General features: G+C 39.1%; 1 protein-coding gene and 1 long non-coding RNA gene across 2 annotated transcripts; one reads left to right on the forward strand and one right to left on the reverse strand.

The window, feature by feature from the left end:
* The first annotated feature begins 548 nt into the window (after positions 1 to 548).
* LOC140546397 (uncharacterized) lies at positions 549 to 12,624 on the forward strand. Its single transcript, XM_072669614.1, has 11 exons — positions 549 to 717; positions 4,143 to 5,575; positions 5,689 to 6,245; positions 7,153 to 7,223; positions 7,349 to 7,563; positions 8,089 to 8,330; positions 8,579 to 8,704; positions 8,809 to 8,953; positions 10,655 to 10,693; positions 11,269 to 11,307; positions 11,418 to 12,624. Exons 2-11 carry the CDS (start codon positions 4,147 to 4,149, stop codon positions 11,666 to 11,668), a joined length of 3,114 nt encoding a protein of 1,037 aa, XP_072525715.1. The 5' UTR covers positions 549 to 717; positions 4,143 to 4,146; the 3' UTR covers positions 11,669 to 12,624.
* A 100-nt stretch (positions 12,625 to 12,724) lies between these two features.
* LOC140546413 (uncharacterized) lies at positions 12,725 to 14,173 on the reverse strand. The gene is made up of 2 exons (XR_011978334.1): positions 14,110 to 14,173; positions 12,725 to 13,429 (listed from the first exon to the last, which is right to left on the reverse strand). It is a non-coding gene; the product is annotated as an uncharacterized lncRNA (long non-coding RNA).
* Positions 14,174 to 14,575: the final 402 nt, after the last annotated feature.

Raw genomic sequence — 14,575 nt, forward strand, 5'->3', positions numbered from 1 at the left:
TGTGTGTGTGTGTGTGTGTGTGTGTGTGAGGGAGAGAGAGAAAGAGAGAGAACTGGGAGAACAGAAAGAGTACGAGAAAGAGAATGAGGAGTAGAGAGAGAGAGAGAGAGAGAGAGAGAGAGAGAGAGAGAGAGAGAGAGAGAGAGAGAGAGGAAGAAAAGAATGAGTAGAAGAGAGTGAGCGAGAGCAAGAACTTGGAGAAGAGAGAGAGAGTTAGTATGTGAATGAGTAAGAGAGAGAGAGAGAGAGAGAGAGAGAGAGAGAGAGAGTTAGTATGTGAATGAGTGAGAGAGAGAGAGAGAGAGAGAGAGAGAGAGAGAGAGAGAGAGAGAGAGAGAAAACATGGAGAACAGAAAGAGCATGAAAACTGTAAAGAGAGACAAAAGGGAAGAAAAAAGAGAGAGAGAGTTAGAAAGTGAATGAGCTAGTGTGTGTGTGTGTGTGTGTGTGTGTGTGTGTGTGAGTGAGAGAGAGAGAGAGAGAAGTTTGAAAAACACACGTGGAACGCCCACTTCCTTTCAGCAGAGAATCCAGACTCAGCACTGAAGTGAAACAGCAGGGTTTGGTCTGAACTGCAGCTCCGAGCAGAAGAACCAGCTCTCTTTCCTTCATGAAAAGTGGTTCCACTGAACTTCAGAACCGGGTCTTCTCTACTTCTTTAGCCTCTGGACCACGCTACCTTCCTCCAAACACACTAGCCCACAGTCCTAAGTGATGGTAAGACGTCAGAACTTAAAGCCTATTCTGCTGTTTGAGTCCACTGGGACGTTTCCTTTATTCTGTCTGATTACGGCAGTGTAGGATGCTGGAGCTGGAGCTGTTTAGGTTCAGAACAGACCCAAATGAAAAATTCCATTTGTAATCCTGCCTGCCGAACCAGAAGCTCTCTGTGCTGTGAGACTAGAAACTAGTCGGCTGACCGACACTTTCTTTTTCCTGCTCTTCCTGTAACTCATTGTTCTGCTGGCAGCACAGATTACTGTCTCCACTGTTGTTTCTGTTTGTGTTGGTTAACCTCGATTTCAAACTGAAGACTTTAATCAGTCAGAGATGTCGTTAAACCGAGGAGCATTTGATCAAGGATGTTCTGTAGGTCACTTTATTTTACAGATGTTTCCCTGCTTTTGTTTTTAATTAGCCATGGTTGTAAACCAACACCCAGGCAGGGAAGCAGAAACCGGTCAACCCTCTGGAGTATAAGAGCATTTGATTTGTGCATATCTTCTTAAATTCGCCTTTAATAGCACTTGTATATAAGCCAACACCCACATGTTGTATTTCACAATGTTCAGAACAGTCTCAGTTTCTCTATAATGAGACCCCATGTAACCTAGAGCACTGTGTGAATAGATACTCTAACCCTACACCCAAAAAATTTAAATCAGGTGTTAGAAATTCTTCATATTTCTTGTTGCCTTTATTTATATGGACGAATTGTCTTGGTGCTTGAAATGAGTTGACCAGAGTCTTATCTTCACTAAAGCAAAAAAATAAATAAAATAAAATAGCATGTAAACAGAGATGATTTTTTGAGGGTTCATTTGTCAGTTTCACACAAACCATAGATGGATGCACAAATCTAGGAATTACAGATGAGGGGGAGATGGCGGATACACAAATCCACCAGTTAGACATGACAAGAGGCAGAAACGAGTATTTCATCCCACTTTAGATGTGAGTCACATATGATCTGGCAATGGGTAGCAATTGAAAGGGCGGAGTCTAAAGATTGGAATTGCCTGTGTCTGTATTTCTGTGCTGTATTATTGCAAAGATATTAATAAAAACATCAAGACACATTGAATTGTACATGCCGCCAATGGTTAGTATGGTCTTTAGACTGGTAATTGTCCTGCAGTTAACTTTCTGTTTTACTTTAGGACTGTGTCCAACATTGGTTTGTTTCATGATGATGATATGTACTTCTTGACTTATTTATTTGAGTTGAACATTGTTTTGGATCATATTATTATTATTATTATTATTATTATTATTATTTATTGGAATATTGAATAGTGGTGAAGTCACCGCTCAGCACCAGTTGCAGTGATTACAGCCAGCTTACCTTAACTGTAAGGACTGTGCTACTGCAGTCCAGTGCAGCTGAAATGTAAACAATTGCATAAGTTAACACGTCATTAGCAATGTAATGGTTGAACCATGGTTTAGACCTCATAGATTAGTTACCATAGCAATACTCCTAAAGCAATACACAGATAGCAACCAGTCATTGAATAGATGTTTAACTTCATTGAATCAGTGTTCTAATCTGATGTTGATTCATCATCACTTTTTCACCTCAATTTAATATTGGAAAAAACTAAAACAACCAACAGAAACTTTAAGCCTTCTGTTATGTGTTATGAAAAGAATCTGTTACTGCTAGCCAGTAAACTTTGGTAAATCCACCCTGCTTTATGTACAGCAAGGGTAATTTTGTAAAAATAGTAGTGAAAAAATATTTTGTCATGTAGAATTTTTGTTAAAAAATATCAATAAGCATAGACAGTAAAATAGAATTACATTTGCTTAAATATAGCACACATACATTTGTATAAATAAATCAATACATTTTGCTTAGAAAACTAAAAATATATGTATACTTTAACAGCTTTGAACTTCTCTCACTACTTTTTTCTAATATTACTAAAATTGACTTTAATTGTGAGCAATGTGAACATTTAAAATTACAGCTACCAGAGCTAAGGGAGTGTAATATGATTAAAAATACAATCACATACAAAACAACATCAAATATCTTTTTTATCTGTATTTTTCCCTGCTTGAGCTTGTTCCGCACTCTCCCACATATTAATGTTCATGCCCTTAGTGGAAGCACTTGTTTGATGACCTGTTCCACCTAAGCAATCTGGAATGAGCCTACAGCACATTTCAGGCTAGAAAATAATTACTGTATTAAAAAGCTTCTCCGAAAAGCTTTGCAGTGAGAAAAGGTTAAACCTCATTTTAAAACATTAAAGTCGGATAATTACAACATTTTACTTAGCTAGTTACAATTTTCTTATGATAATTAAAATCTCCACACTAATGTAAGCTAGCTTCCTATGCTAACAACCATTAAGGTAAATGAGTCTATACGCTGCGCTAGCCTGACAATATCTGAGCAATAAAAGTACTACATTTCTTAATTAAGTACTACAGCTTAAGACATTGCTAGCTAGTTAGTCTTCAGTAACTGCAGTATAATGTAATGCTAATTTAGTTAATGTTTTAAAATAATCAATATTTAGTTAGAACCAATATATATTGTCAATATACATAATAACTAAATTTAACATTTTTATGTTATGAAATGTTTTCTCATAACCTTAGAGGTAGCAGTTGTAAACGTTAGTTTTGGGAATTTCTCTGGCACATGATCTCATGGTGACCTATAACTCAATGTATATTCAATATCAATGCTGCACAACGTTAGGAACTGGCAACTTTAATCAATACTTTACTGTGATACTTTTTTATAGTACTGATGTCGAAATTTCAGTCTCTAACAAAAATGCGGATTCTGTTTAATAATTAAATGATGTATCAGCATCACCTTACCATCTAGGTACAGTTTCCGCAATACCATGCAAATTTAACAGCTTTACCATATTAGGGCGTACCGTGTATTCACTGTGTAATTTCTTGTACTGAACCGTGAACCCTCCTGCCATGGTGTGATGGTTCGGTATGAATACATGTACTATTACATCTCTACACCTACGTTTTACAGCTCTGTTTTGTTCTGCTGGGCAACCGTGTTCAAGGTTTGTAACTTCCATGTAGTGAATTCTCACCATTTAGGTATGGCAAAAAAGCTTTCCATTCTATGATAGCTTTATAGATATAGAAGTCTTATAATGGCAAATAATAACCACCATAAATCTCAAGCTTGGGCACTAAATTCTTATTATTTCTATGAAAGATGTGCACTAATCAACCATATCATTAAAACCTGATATTTATTTTTGAATCCCGTTAAAGAGACATAAATCAGAAAATGTCTAATATTAACCACCCAAAAATGAAATCTCAGGTTACCAGATTCTTACCAGATGTATGTTGAACAATACGTAAACTGGATTTGTTTTATTTATGTACCTAAAATGATTTTGCTTTTTTGTGTCCATTTTCAATTACAGCCTTATGGATACATTAGAGACCAGACTGCATCTACTGGAGTGTCATTTTACTTGGGCTCTAAGAGTGGAGGATTTCAATCTCCAAGACTTGGTCAACCGCCTGGAAGAGCAGATTGAATTGGAATTGAAATCTGGGGAAACAAGAGTGACTCGTTCCTACAGCTCTTTGGCTTTTGTTAGGTATCTCTATGGTGATCTGGACAAAGCACTCACAAATCTTCACAAATCTGAAGACTTTGCCAAAAAGTACTATGGTGAGGACAGAGATAAGTTTCTCATGGTCACCTATGGGGACCTCGCCTGGTTACAATTTCACTTGGAAAATGTCAGTTTGGCTGAAGACTATTTAAAGAAAGTGGATGGGATCAGTGTGAAGTTTGGCGAAGGACCCAGTAACGAAGTCAGCTGTGAGATGCTCAGGGAAAAAGGCTGGGCCTTCCTTAAATTTTCTAGGAAGTATTACTGTGGTGCTAGAGAATGCTTCAGACAGGCCCTCGAAATGAATCCAGATGACTGTGACTTAAATACTGGTTATGCTATTGCTTTGTATCGCACAACAGATGATCATCCAGGTTCAAAGGACTCACTGACTATTGCCCAACTCAGACGTGCCATTGACTTGAATCCAGAAGATGCTGTCCTCCTCGTTCTTTTGGCCCTCAGGCTCATCAGGATCAACAGGAGTCCTACTAGCCCTCACTCTAAAGTGCAAGATCCCTTCCAGCTGGTACAATCTGTTGAAGGACTTGCGTTGGTGGTGAAGGCGATTGAGATGTCGCCTGAAAACCCACACGTAATGCGATATGTGGCACAGTTCAGCCGTAGGTTGGGATCTGTTGACTTTGCCATTTGTCAGCTGGAGAAGACACTAGTACACACCCCCGACTCAGCCTTCATGCATCATCAGTTAGCTCTGTGCTACAGAACTAAAAAGATATTCTTTGAAAAGAAATATGAGCGAGGTCATGAAGCCGACAACTATGAAGCCCAGAACTGTCTTCGGAAGTGCATCTACCATCTGGAAAGGGCAGTTTTCCTGAAGCCCTTATTTATTATTGCTTTGGCTGAATTGGCAGTATATCATGGACAACTGAGAAACATTGCAAAGGCAGAGAAGCTTTTCCAGCAGGCATTTAAACTTGCCTATGAGAAAAATGAGCATCTTCAGGCAGTCCATGTCATGTATGCCCAATTTCAGCTGTATAGCAAAGGATCTGAGCAGTCTGCAATTTACTATTACATGGAGGGTCTACGGCTAGTAGAGTGGAAGAGATGTGAGAAAGAACTCAAAAGCATTGTTGATCATCGACGTTCTAAGGATCCAAATGACAGTAAAGCATTTGCTATAGATGGATTCATTCATGAGCTGAAGGGTGAAAAACCAAAGGCAGAAAAGTGTTATGAGAGAGCTTTGGCCACTGGTCTTGGAATTGGTAAGTAAAACTGTGACTTTTACACATTATACTCCATGTCCAAATAGATCTAGAATCAAAATAGATGTTCTGCACAAGCCATTGATGAATTGATTTACTTGTCTATTTTACAGGAGAAAGTCCCCTGCTTACAGAGTTAAGAGTTTGGCTGTTGGGATTCAAGGGAGCAGAAAAACCTGCTAGAAATGTGATTTTTGGCAGCCGTATTCATGATGAGGAGGTGCTGGGTATTGGAAGACCAGCAATTCTGAAAGGAACAATGGCCAAGAAAACAGTGTGCCTGGTTGAGACTGACCTCTGCAATGCCAAGAAAATTCTCCCAAGGGAGAAGTCACTTCTTGCCCCTGGACCCCATGTGATTATCCTTGCCTTTCTTCATGATGGACAACTCACTGAGGAGACCAAGGCAATCCTAGAGGATCTGGAGATCTTTGGCCAGAGTTTCTGGAAGCACGTCATTGTGCTGTTTACAAGTAAAGACACCTACTTACGAGCGGGTGTATCGCAGTGGCTACTAACAAAATGTGAAGACAGATACTACATTGCTGGCATTGGCAGTCAGACTGCTCAAACCATGGAGCTCTTGGAGAGGATTATGACGATGATATTAAGAAACAAGACCATGCACCTGGTAATCCCAGCGATTGCAAAACAGTCCTTGATGGTTAAAGTAGGTTTTTTACAGTATGTATTTTTCTATTTTAATTAAGCTCATGAAAAAAGTACAAATGTAGGACATTTAAAGGAACATTATGTAGTGTTTTACCTTGTGATGCTCCACTGACTGTAATAGGAAGAATAGTGTTGCTGTTGTTGCTACTCCAGACTCGGCACGCCACTAACTACAGAATGTATCATTGCAGAAGAAGAAAGGGCAATGCTTGTGAGAACTGTGTAATGCTGTGTAACCCAAGTCATAATAGTGTAAAGTCCAATAATATTACTCGACCGCCTCAGCCCACATGCTTTTTTACTATTCAATAATGCTTCTGCATCTCTCAGCTTGTCCAGAAAAATGTGCCTTAGTGGTGGCTCCAAATGCAAATTATACTTCCTGGCTGTAGGGGGAGCTCAGGAGTAAGAAATACTAATTCTTCATAGTGTTGCTTTAAGGTACACAATTGGACATAAAAGGAGCATTTTGGTGAAAAATTAAATGAAACCCTAAAAGGGTAAGGTTAAGGTTAGGGTTAGGTATAAGGTTAGATTAAATAGACAATTCATCCAGCTGAATGTAAGTTGAATGTCAAGTGAGCATCTACAAGGCATTAACAGTGTAGCCTACCATCCAAGTACAGTGTTACCCATATTTCTGCTTTGTGTTTTCTAATTAAACTTTGCTGAATATCCAAATTTAGCATTATAAAAAACATCAATTTATCAAAATGTGTTGTCAGGGATTTTAACTTTTGTCACTTTAAATACCAACCAGCCTGGTTCTAACTTTTTGCCAAACCTTTCATGATCATGTTGTTTGTACTTTTGAGGCCAAATTTATGTACACTTCAGTAATAATAATGAAGAATAATAATGTACCAGTCCAGTACCAGAGGCCAATGATGTTCTAATCTTCACAGGAGCCAGAAAATGAAAACAGTGTCTGGTTTACTCCAGACGTAATAACTGAGATGGGCCAATCAATGTACAGGTATGCAATAATGCATTATCTATATATAAATATACAAAAAGAAAGTAAGAGAGGTAATGCCAGAGGAAATAGTATAGATCAGTAAAGTGACTGAAAATACTGACATTGACCATTTTGGCCAACAGGTTCCTGTGCAAACGTGCTGGTTGGTTCCATTGTAAATTTACCCATCTTGGATTCAGAATGAATGGAGAAGGAGAGGTGGTGTATAGAACTGTGGACGAGGACAGCAGCTGCCCAGGCACCCCAAATGAGTATGCAGCAGGTCCTCTCTATGACATCACATGTGTTCAGGGTGAGCTCTCTCAGCTCCAGCTCCCTCACTGCGAGATCTCCCCGGGTGAGTTCATAACAGTAGTTATTCATCACATTTAGCTTAGAAACCTAAGTAATTAAACTTGGTACTTTTTTAGATGGCAATAGTCAAAGCACCGAAGCTTAGGCATGCCTGTTCTCCAGCCAGTTCCACCAACTCCTTTTTGGTAGTAGGGGCAGTGGTGGCTCAGCGGTTAGAGCGCCAGGCTGTTGATAACAGGGTTGTGGGTTTGATACCCGGGCTTGGCAAGCTGCCACTGTTGGGCCCTTGAGCAAGGCCCTTTACCCTATCTGCTCCCCGGGCGCTGGAGTTGGCTGCCCACCGCTCTGGGTGTGTGTGTGTGTGTGTGTGTGTACTCACTGCCCCTAGTTCACTAGTGTGTGTGTGTTCACTACCACAGATGGGTTAAATGCAGAGGACACATTTCGCTGTGCAGTGTACACTGTACAGTGACAAATACATGCACTCAGGACTGGTGCCCTTGAACAATTGTACTGTATTTCAAAGCTCAATAACTCAATAACTGTGCATGTTTTCTCTTCCATGTAGATGATTGTAACTTCATGACTGTGGCACATTACACTGACGGCAGTGTGGAGGTCCTGAAACCTGAGTTTATCACACACACACATGTGACTGTGCGGGTTCCAGGATTGTCATGGTTTCAGCTTAAATACTTGATTAATTGGTTTAAAGGCAAAATCAGAGGACAGTTGATATTAACATATTACCCCCTGCCCAAGCACTGGCTGCACGTGTTCTTACGACCTCACAACACGGATCTTAATAAGGTAAAGTCCTTAAGAATCATTTGAGCATCATTTCTGTCAAACAAAACCTTGTATCTCTTGTGCTGTTTTTCACTTGAATTTCATTCTGAAAATATATTTTAGGTTTTTTTTTATTTCTTCTCCTGTAAAGTTGCTTTGAGAACATTTTTTGCATGACTGCAGTTATATAAATATAAAACTAAAGGATTTAATGTCAATATACCTCAATAAGGTTGTTTTTAGACTTTAAGTAATTTAATGTCTTACAGCTACTCAAAAACGGTAGTAAACGCATTGATGGAGCTTTTGACACCAACCTTAAACATGGACACAGATACACCCTGGCCTGTGAAGATATGGAACAGCCGCAAAGGCAACAAAAAGTACAAGGCAGTGTGAGTACTGATAGTGTGAACACACAGCAGGTAAAATACAGGATCAAAAATGTATTTCATGAACTTAATGTGTGCTTCCCCTTTCTCTCTACTGCCCTATAAAGGATGGTCTTTTCCTGAGACATATATTCACAGACAATCCAACATTTGTGATCCACTTGGAGAAAAAAACCATGAACATAAATTTACAACTAAAGGAGAACGGCAAAGAGAAAAAGGTTTGGGAATATGCTTTGCCACATCTTGGAGGTAAGACCATAAACGAGTCAGACTTATTATGTGTGTAGATTATTTTGCAGTGCATGGAGAAACCCCTGGACCTTCAAATGTGGGGACTTTATCACCAGCAATATGATCAAATAAATAATTACCGTAGATAATTGTAGAACAAGCACACTTTATACACAGATCAGCCATAATATTAATATAGGGAAGTGAAAAACCATGACTTCTTCTACAGTGGCTCCTGTGAAGGGGTGGATCTATTAGTCAGTGAGTGAACGGTCAGCTCTTGAAGGTGCTGAAGCAGGAAAAATGGACAAGTGTAAGAATCCAAGACACTTTGACAAGAACCAAACTGTGATGTTCTAGACAATGATTGGGTCGGAACATCTCCAGAACAGCAGCAAGCAGGTCTTGTGGGGTGTTCCTGGTATGCAGTGATTTAGAAAAGAACAACCAGTGAACCAGCAGCAGGGTCATGGGCACCTAAGGCTCATTGATTGATGCTCAAGCAGGTCCCACCTCACAACTTACAGGACTTAAAGGATCTGCTGCTAACATTTGTCGTTGGTGCCTAATACCACAGCAGGACACCTTCAGAGGTCTTGTGGAGTCCATGTCTCAAATGGTCAGATCTGTTGTGGGGGACAAAAGAGGGACCTACTCAGTTTTAGGCAGGTGGAGTTAATGTTTTGGCTGATTGGTGCATACAAGACACTGTAGCAGTTGTACTGATCTTTACAACTATCTATATTATCTATCTATGACAACTTTACAGGGCAAGGAAAGACCCTTAACTTCCCTTATGGAAATCTGAAACAGCAATATATATATATATATTTTTAATTAATTACATAGAATATATAGAACCTTTATATCCAGCATGTAGTTGCTGACATATATCTCCAAAATGTCAACTTTACAAGGAAACTGTCAACTTTCAGAAGAAGATTTTTGTAAGGGGTCGGTCTGTGCTGCTGGCTGCCAGCAGAGGGCGATGGCGGTGAGACACTGTTACTCAAGGGAACGTCAATAGAAGATGAGAGATTTCAGCTCAGCTAAGTTAAAAAAGTTTAGGTTTAAAGTAAAGTAAGCAAAGGCTGCACCTAATAAGTAGCTCTATGAGAGGCACATTTATATGTATTATTTTCTGTAGTTGTGTTCATGCTAGCTGTCCTTTGTCTGAGCTATGTAATTTTAGCGTCCTGTTTGTTTGGTTTTCCTGCCTTTTTTGTTTCATTATTCTAAGGGGTGCAGTTCCAGCCACTGCCTGTGTTTACTGGTGGCACCGTGGTATGGTGTTTGCCATCCACTGGCACGGTTGCTGATTTGAATCCTGCTGGGAGCAACTTTCCTCCCACAGTTCACAAAAACAGTCACAACACACATCATCCTTAATTAAATCACATTATTAACACCCACCGGGGTCAGTGCCCTAAACATCACACCATTTAATTCCCAGGCATTTTAGGTAGTTTCTATTGGGTCATTCATCATGACCTTTGTGACCCAATATAAAAACACTCCACATGTGTGCAAAAAGTAAGAAATGGAAAAAATGGAGATACAGGGTTTTGCCAGACAGTAAAAATGTCTTTCACAGTCTAATAAATCTGCTCTAAGGCACATTTTTATTGTTTTGCTTACTCGTATGTTTGTATAAACTGAAAAATTATTCACCTGGATCTTTTATTTAATTTAATTTTTTTTTTTTTGTCTCTTTCTTAGATTTTCAGGACAGAAGCACTTCACCAGGTGGAAGAACAAGTAAGGACAGTGTTTGGTTGGTTGTTCAGGGTGGTGTTTTTCTCATAAAGAAACCCAGGGACTCTGGTCTTTGGCTGCTCACTGGGGGTCTTAGGTTTTCATGTCTTATGTTCCTCTTATTTCTTGTGTTTTTACTAATTACTGATTCTGTAAAGCTGCTTTGTGACACCAGTTTTTAAAAAGTGCAAAACTCTAATTCTAAAAAAAAACAATTCTAATGGTTGATGAGAACATTACCTGAAGGCGCTGACCCCTATCCGTATGATCTCATACAATGCACTGCTGCCACATGATTTGGCTGATTAGATAATGGTTAAAGATAAAATTAATCCTTTTAGTCCCACAGTGGGGAAATTCAGTGTCAGAGCAGCAAAGGGATAGCAAGACATTCAGATGCAAAGCGTAGATACATTTCCAATATATGCAGAATATAAATAATACAAGTACAAAAACTCTGGGAAGAATATTGCATGTTGTATTGTTACAATGAACAAAATGAGGAATGAGCATTTCTAATATTGGAAACAGCCTGAGAACAGATGCAGGTTTATCACTTTTTTTTTTCTCGTTCTCAGATCATCAGCAAAAGAACTCACCAGAGGTTGAAGATAAATGTAAGCATCCTTTTGTATTTTGTACAGTTTAATATCCAGTATCTTACACTGGACTGAGGAGGGATGGTTCTGCTGTGATGTTTCTTTTTATTATTATTATTTTTTCCCAGCCATTTTGTTTGTGGACAAACACAGGACTGCACTCATCAATGGAGTCTCATTAGTGGAACCTATTGCAGATGACCTGAAGGCCTTCATAGGAAATGAGAAGTACACAATCATCATCAAAAAATGTAAAACATCAGAGGAGCAGATGAGGGAGCTCTACAATTTCATGTCAGGGCAGGAGATAAAGAGAAGGTTTTACAAGAGTCTTCAGAAGAACGAGCCTCACTTGGTTGCAGAGCTGCAGGATTCCTGAGAACTGGAAGGTGGAGGTTTTGGCCTTGAAGACACATTCATGAGCATCATTCTCCTATTGTTAAGAAGTTCTCCAGACTAAATAAAAAATCTTCTAAGGTGGTAGTAACTTTAGGCTCCTGCAGATGGCGCTGCACAAGAATGATTAGGCTATAAATACCTGCAGGGTCTGTGCTAGATTAAGAAGAGGTGGTACAGTGCAGTAAGGGTCTCGTTGGATGCGTGGAAAATCACAAAGCAGATAGAGTTAATGATTGGCTAAAATGAGGGATTGCATTTGGGCGTGGCCAAAGACCATAGTGTGAAGGAAAGGGCTGAATCTGCAGGTGTATGGAAGCAGACAGTCATACAGGTCTACTAGCAGAGGCAGAAATACCTACAGCCTAAAGAAAATTCTCCTTATTCCAGAGCAGAAGTGAGCAAAGGCCTCCTGTGTGCTGCTCTGCTCAATATGTTGATGCCACTGTATGACCGTGCCTATGATGTATATTGAGTGAGTGTAGCTTTTGGAAAATTGAGGGAAAATAATAAGATGCCATTTGTTTTAAATATGGTTACTGGTTCAAGCTGTGGCCTTCCTAGTCACTGGATCTTAGTTCAGGTGAACACCTATGGGAGAATTGGCCCACCTATCCACCATGACAACCATCATTCTTCTCATCATAATTAACACACCAGTTGAGAATTAATTCAGTGTTTTCCCCAGTTCCGTTCCAGAGATCGGAGAATCTGTGCCAAGGTGCTCTGAAGCTGTTGTACTGTACCAATGGGTGCTACTAACTGCTCAGGAGTGACTAATCTCACACCTAGTGAGATTAATGTAAAAATTTGAAGTATTTAATATAAACTGACCTTTATCCATTTTTAGAAAAAAATAAAATTACTTTTTTATTACATTTGTAAATTTGTATTGTTGTTGTTTTTTTTTACTAATATGAGGGGTTTTTATGTTTGTTTTCCCCACTCACTTTTACACCTGTGTTTAATGTGATGTGACAATATATGATTTAATCAGATTTGTTTTCATGAACTTCTTCTCCAAAAAAAAAGCACAGTAAAGGATTAAACATTTTTATTGTCTTTTGAGAGAAGCAGATTCATCAGATTTTTATTATTGATTTAACATGATCAGAATCTGATTAACTGAGTTAAAGTCTTAATCATCTGAAATATCATAATTTACATAAGAGTAAAGACACTTATTCAACAGAGCTTCCAGACTCTGGATCACGCTGATGGCCATGGTTACAGTCATCCACATCGATCCAGACCCCTCCATCAGGCTTCCTGAACTTGATCTCATTGTTTTCGGTCACAATGCAGCATGCGCCGTGCGGTACTTTAAAATTCTGAGCGATGGTCTCAATGTAAACCTCACCGTTCTGAAGATTTGTAACAAGGACGCTGGCAAAGCCCTCCTCCACACTGGGAACTTCAAGGTGGAGGTTTGGTAGCAGGTCGATGAAGGGTAGCTCTGCTTTGGGTTTGAAGGTCTTGTTGCTGGTCTCTGAATCCAGCAGGTCTTCAAGCTTGAGCTTTTCTTTGTGGTAGAACATTCTCAGCCTCTGTCCTGATGCATTGGCAACAGTGCTTTTTGTACCAGTGCAGGGCTCGCTGGAAAATGTCACACTCCCGTTTCTTACTTCAAAGTGATTTCCACATTTAGAGTGTGTGTTGCTGCTGATGTTAAAAAGATCACTGGCCTGAAAAGAGTAGGTGCTAGTTGTACCACCCATCTTCTCTCAGTGTGTCCAGAAATAACCTAAAATCAAACATTGATTCTTTTTAGAACCGTGTAGGAACAGCGTTTCAATTAAAATCAGAAGGAATGCCATAGCAACATTCCCCCCTGATGATTTTTTCTTGCTTGAGGATCTGAACAAGGCACTAATAAAATAGGAACTTGGAATTCTGTTCTGAATCAGAGAATTTATAAGTAGACTTATGTGGTCTGCTTATGAGGGTATGAGTCTGAGCTGAATCACCGATCAGGTTATCCAGCTAGAAACCAAACACTAATCTGCAAATCTGACTAAAAAGAACCAAAAAGGAACATTTTTGTAGTGGCCGAGTCAAGTAGTCCCGACTTGAACCCAATGGAAATGCTGAGTGCTTCAAACAAGCACTTGGTGCTCAATTTTGATCAAAGGACCTAGAGCATCACTGTGACAAACATTTCAGTACTAAACAAATAGGAAAAAATATATTTAACATGTTAAAATAGTCAATAAATGGATCCAAATGACTAATGTCTTTAAAAAATTATATATAATTGGCATAAAAATAGTCAATTAAATCAAATCATCCTACTGCATCTTTACTGTGTGACCAGTGAAACCTTGATTTCTCCATGTTAAATACATATTTGCTGATATTCACACACAAATGAATAAAAAAAATAAAAATATAAACAGATTAGATCCATTAAATGTTGCAAATTACCTGTATAGAGCTCGAAAGGTTACTGTAACCCCTGTGATGAAATGTGCTGCTCTGGACGAGTGCAGGACCGTTTATATAGAAGGTGGTGCTCCACCTCAGACCGTGTTTTGCAACTTTCTCTCAAAGAAATATTCAGAATTTTTAAATGCGTTCATGTAATTTCTCCCATACCTGCAGTATAACTGTACAAAACAGATACAAATACAGATCAGAAATCAATATAAATCACATTTAATTCCATTTTATTTCAAGTTTAATAGTATTTCATATGAATGTGTGCTCAGTATCTGTGAGCACAGCAAGGTCAACAAAGGGGCAGCTCCAGTGCTTTGTGTGTGCAACTTCATGTTATGAAATGCACATAGTAGTCCATTACAACACCTTACACGCTTATCTCTGGCTACCATGTCCACTCCTGAGGAGACTATCAGTCTGATCATCCCTCAAAAGAGCTCAGTAATGCTGA

Source organism: Salminus brasiliensis, chromosome 24, assembly GCF_030463535.1.
Source record: "Salminus brasiliensis chromosome 24, fSalBra1.hap2, whole genome shotgun sequence".
NCBI classification, from domain to species: Eukaryota; Metazoa; Chordata; class Actinopteri; order Characiformes; family Bryconidae; genus Salminus; species Salminus brasiliensis.

Excerpts from the sequence above, each read along its gene's own strand:
- LOC140546397 (XM_072669614.1), top strand. The coding sequence starts at position 4,147 with ATGGATACATTAGAGACCAGACTGCATCTACTGGAGTGTCATTTTACT. Across the intron at positions 5,576-5,688 it reads GGCCACTGGTCTTGGAATTG|GAGAAAGTCCCCTGCTTACA; the intron begins GTAAGTAAAACT and ends TCTATTTTACAG. Across the intron at positions 7,224-7,348 it reads ATGGGCCAATCAATGTACAG|GTTCCTGTGCAAACGTGCTG; the intron begins GTATGCAATAAT and ends TTTGGCCAACAG.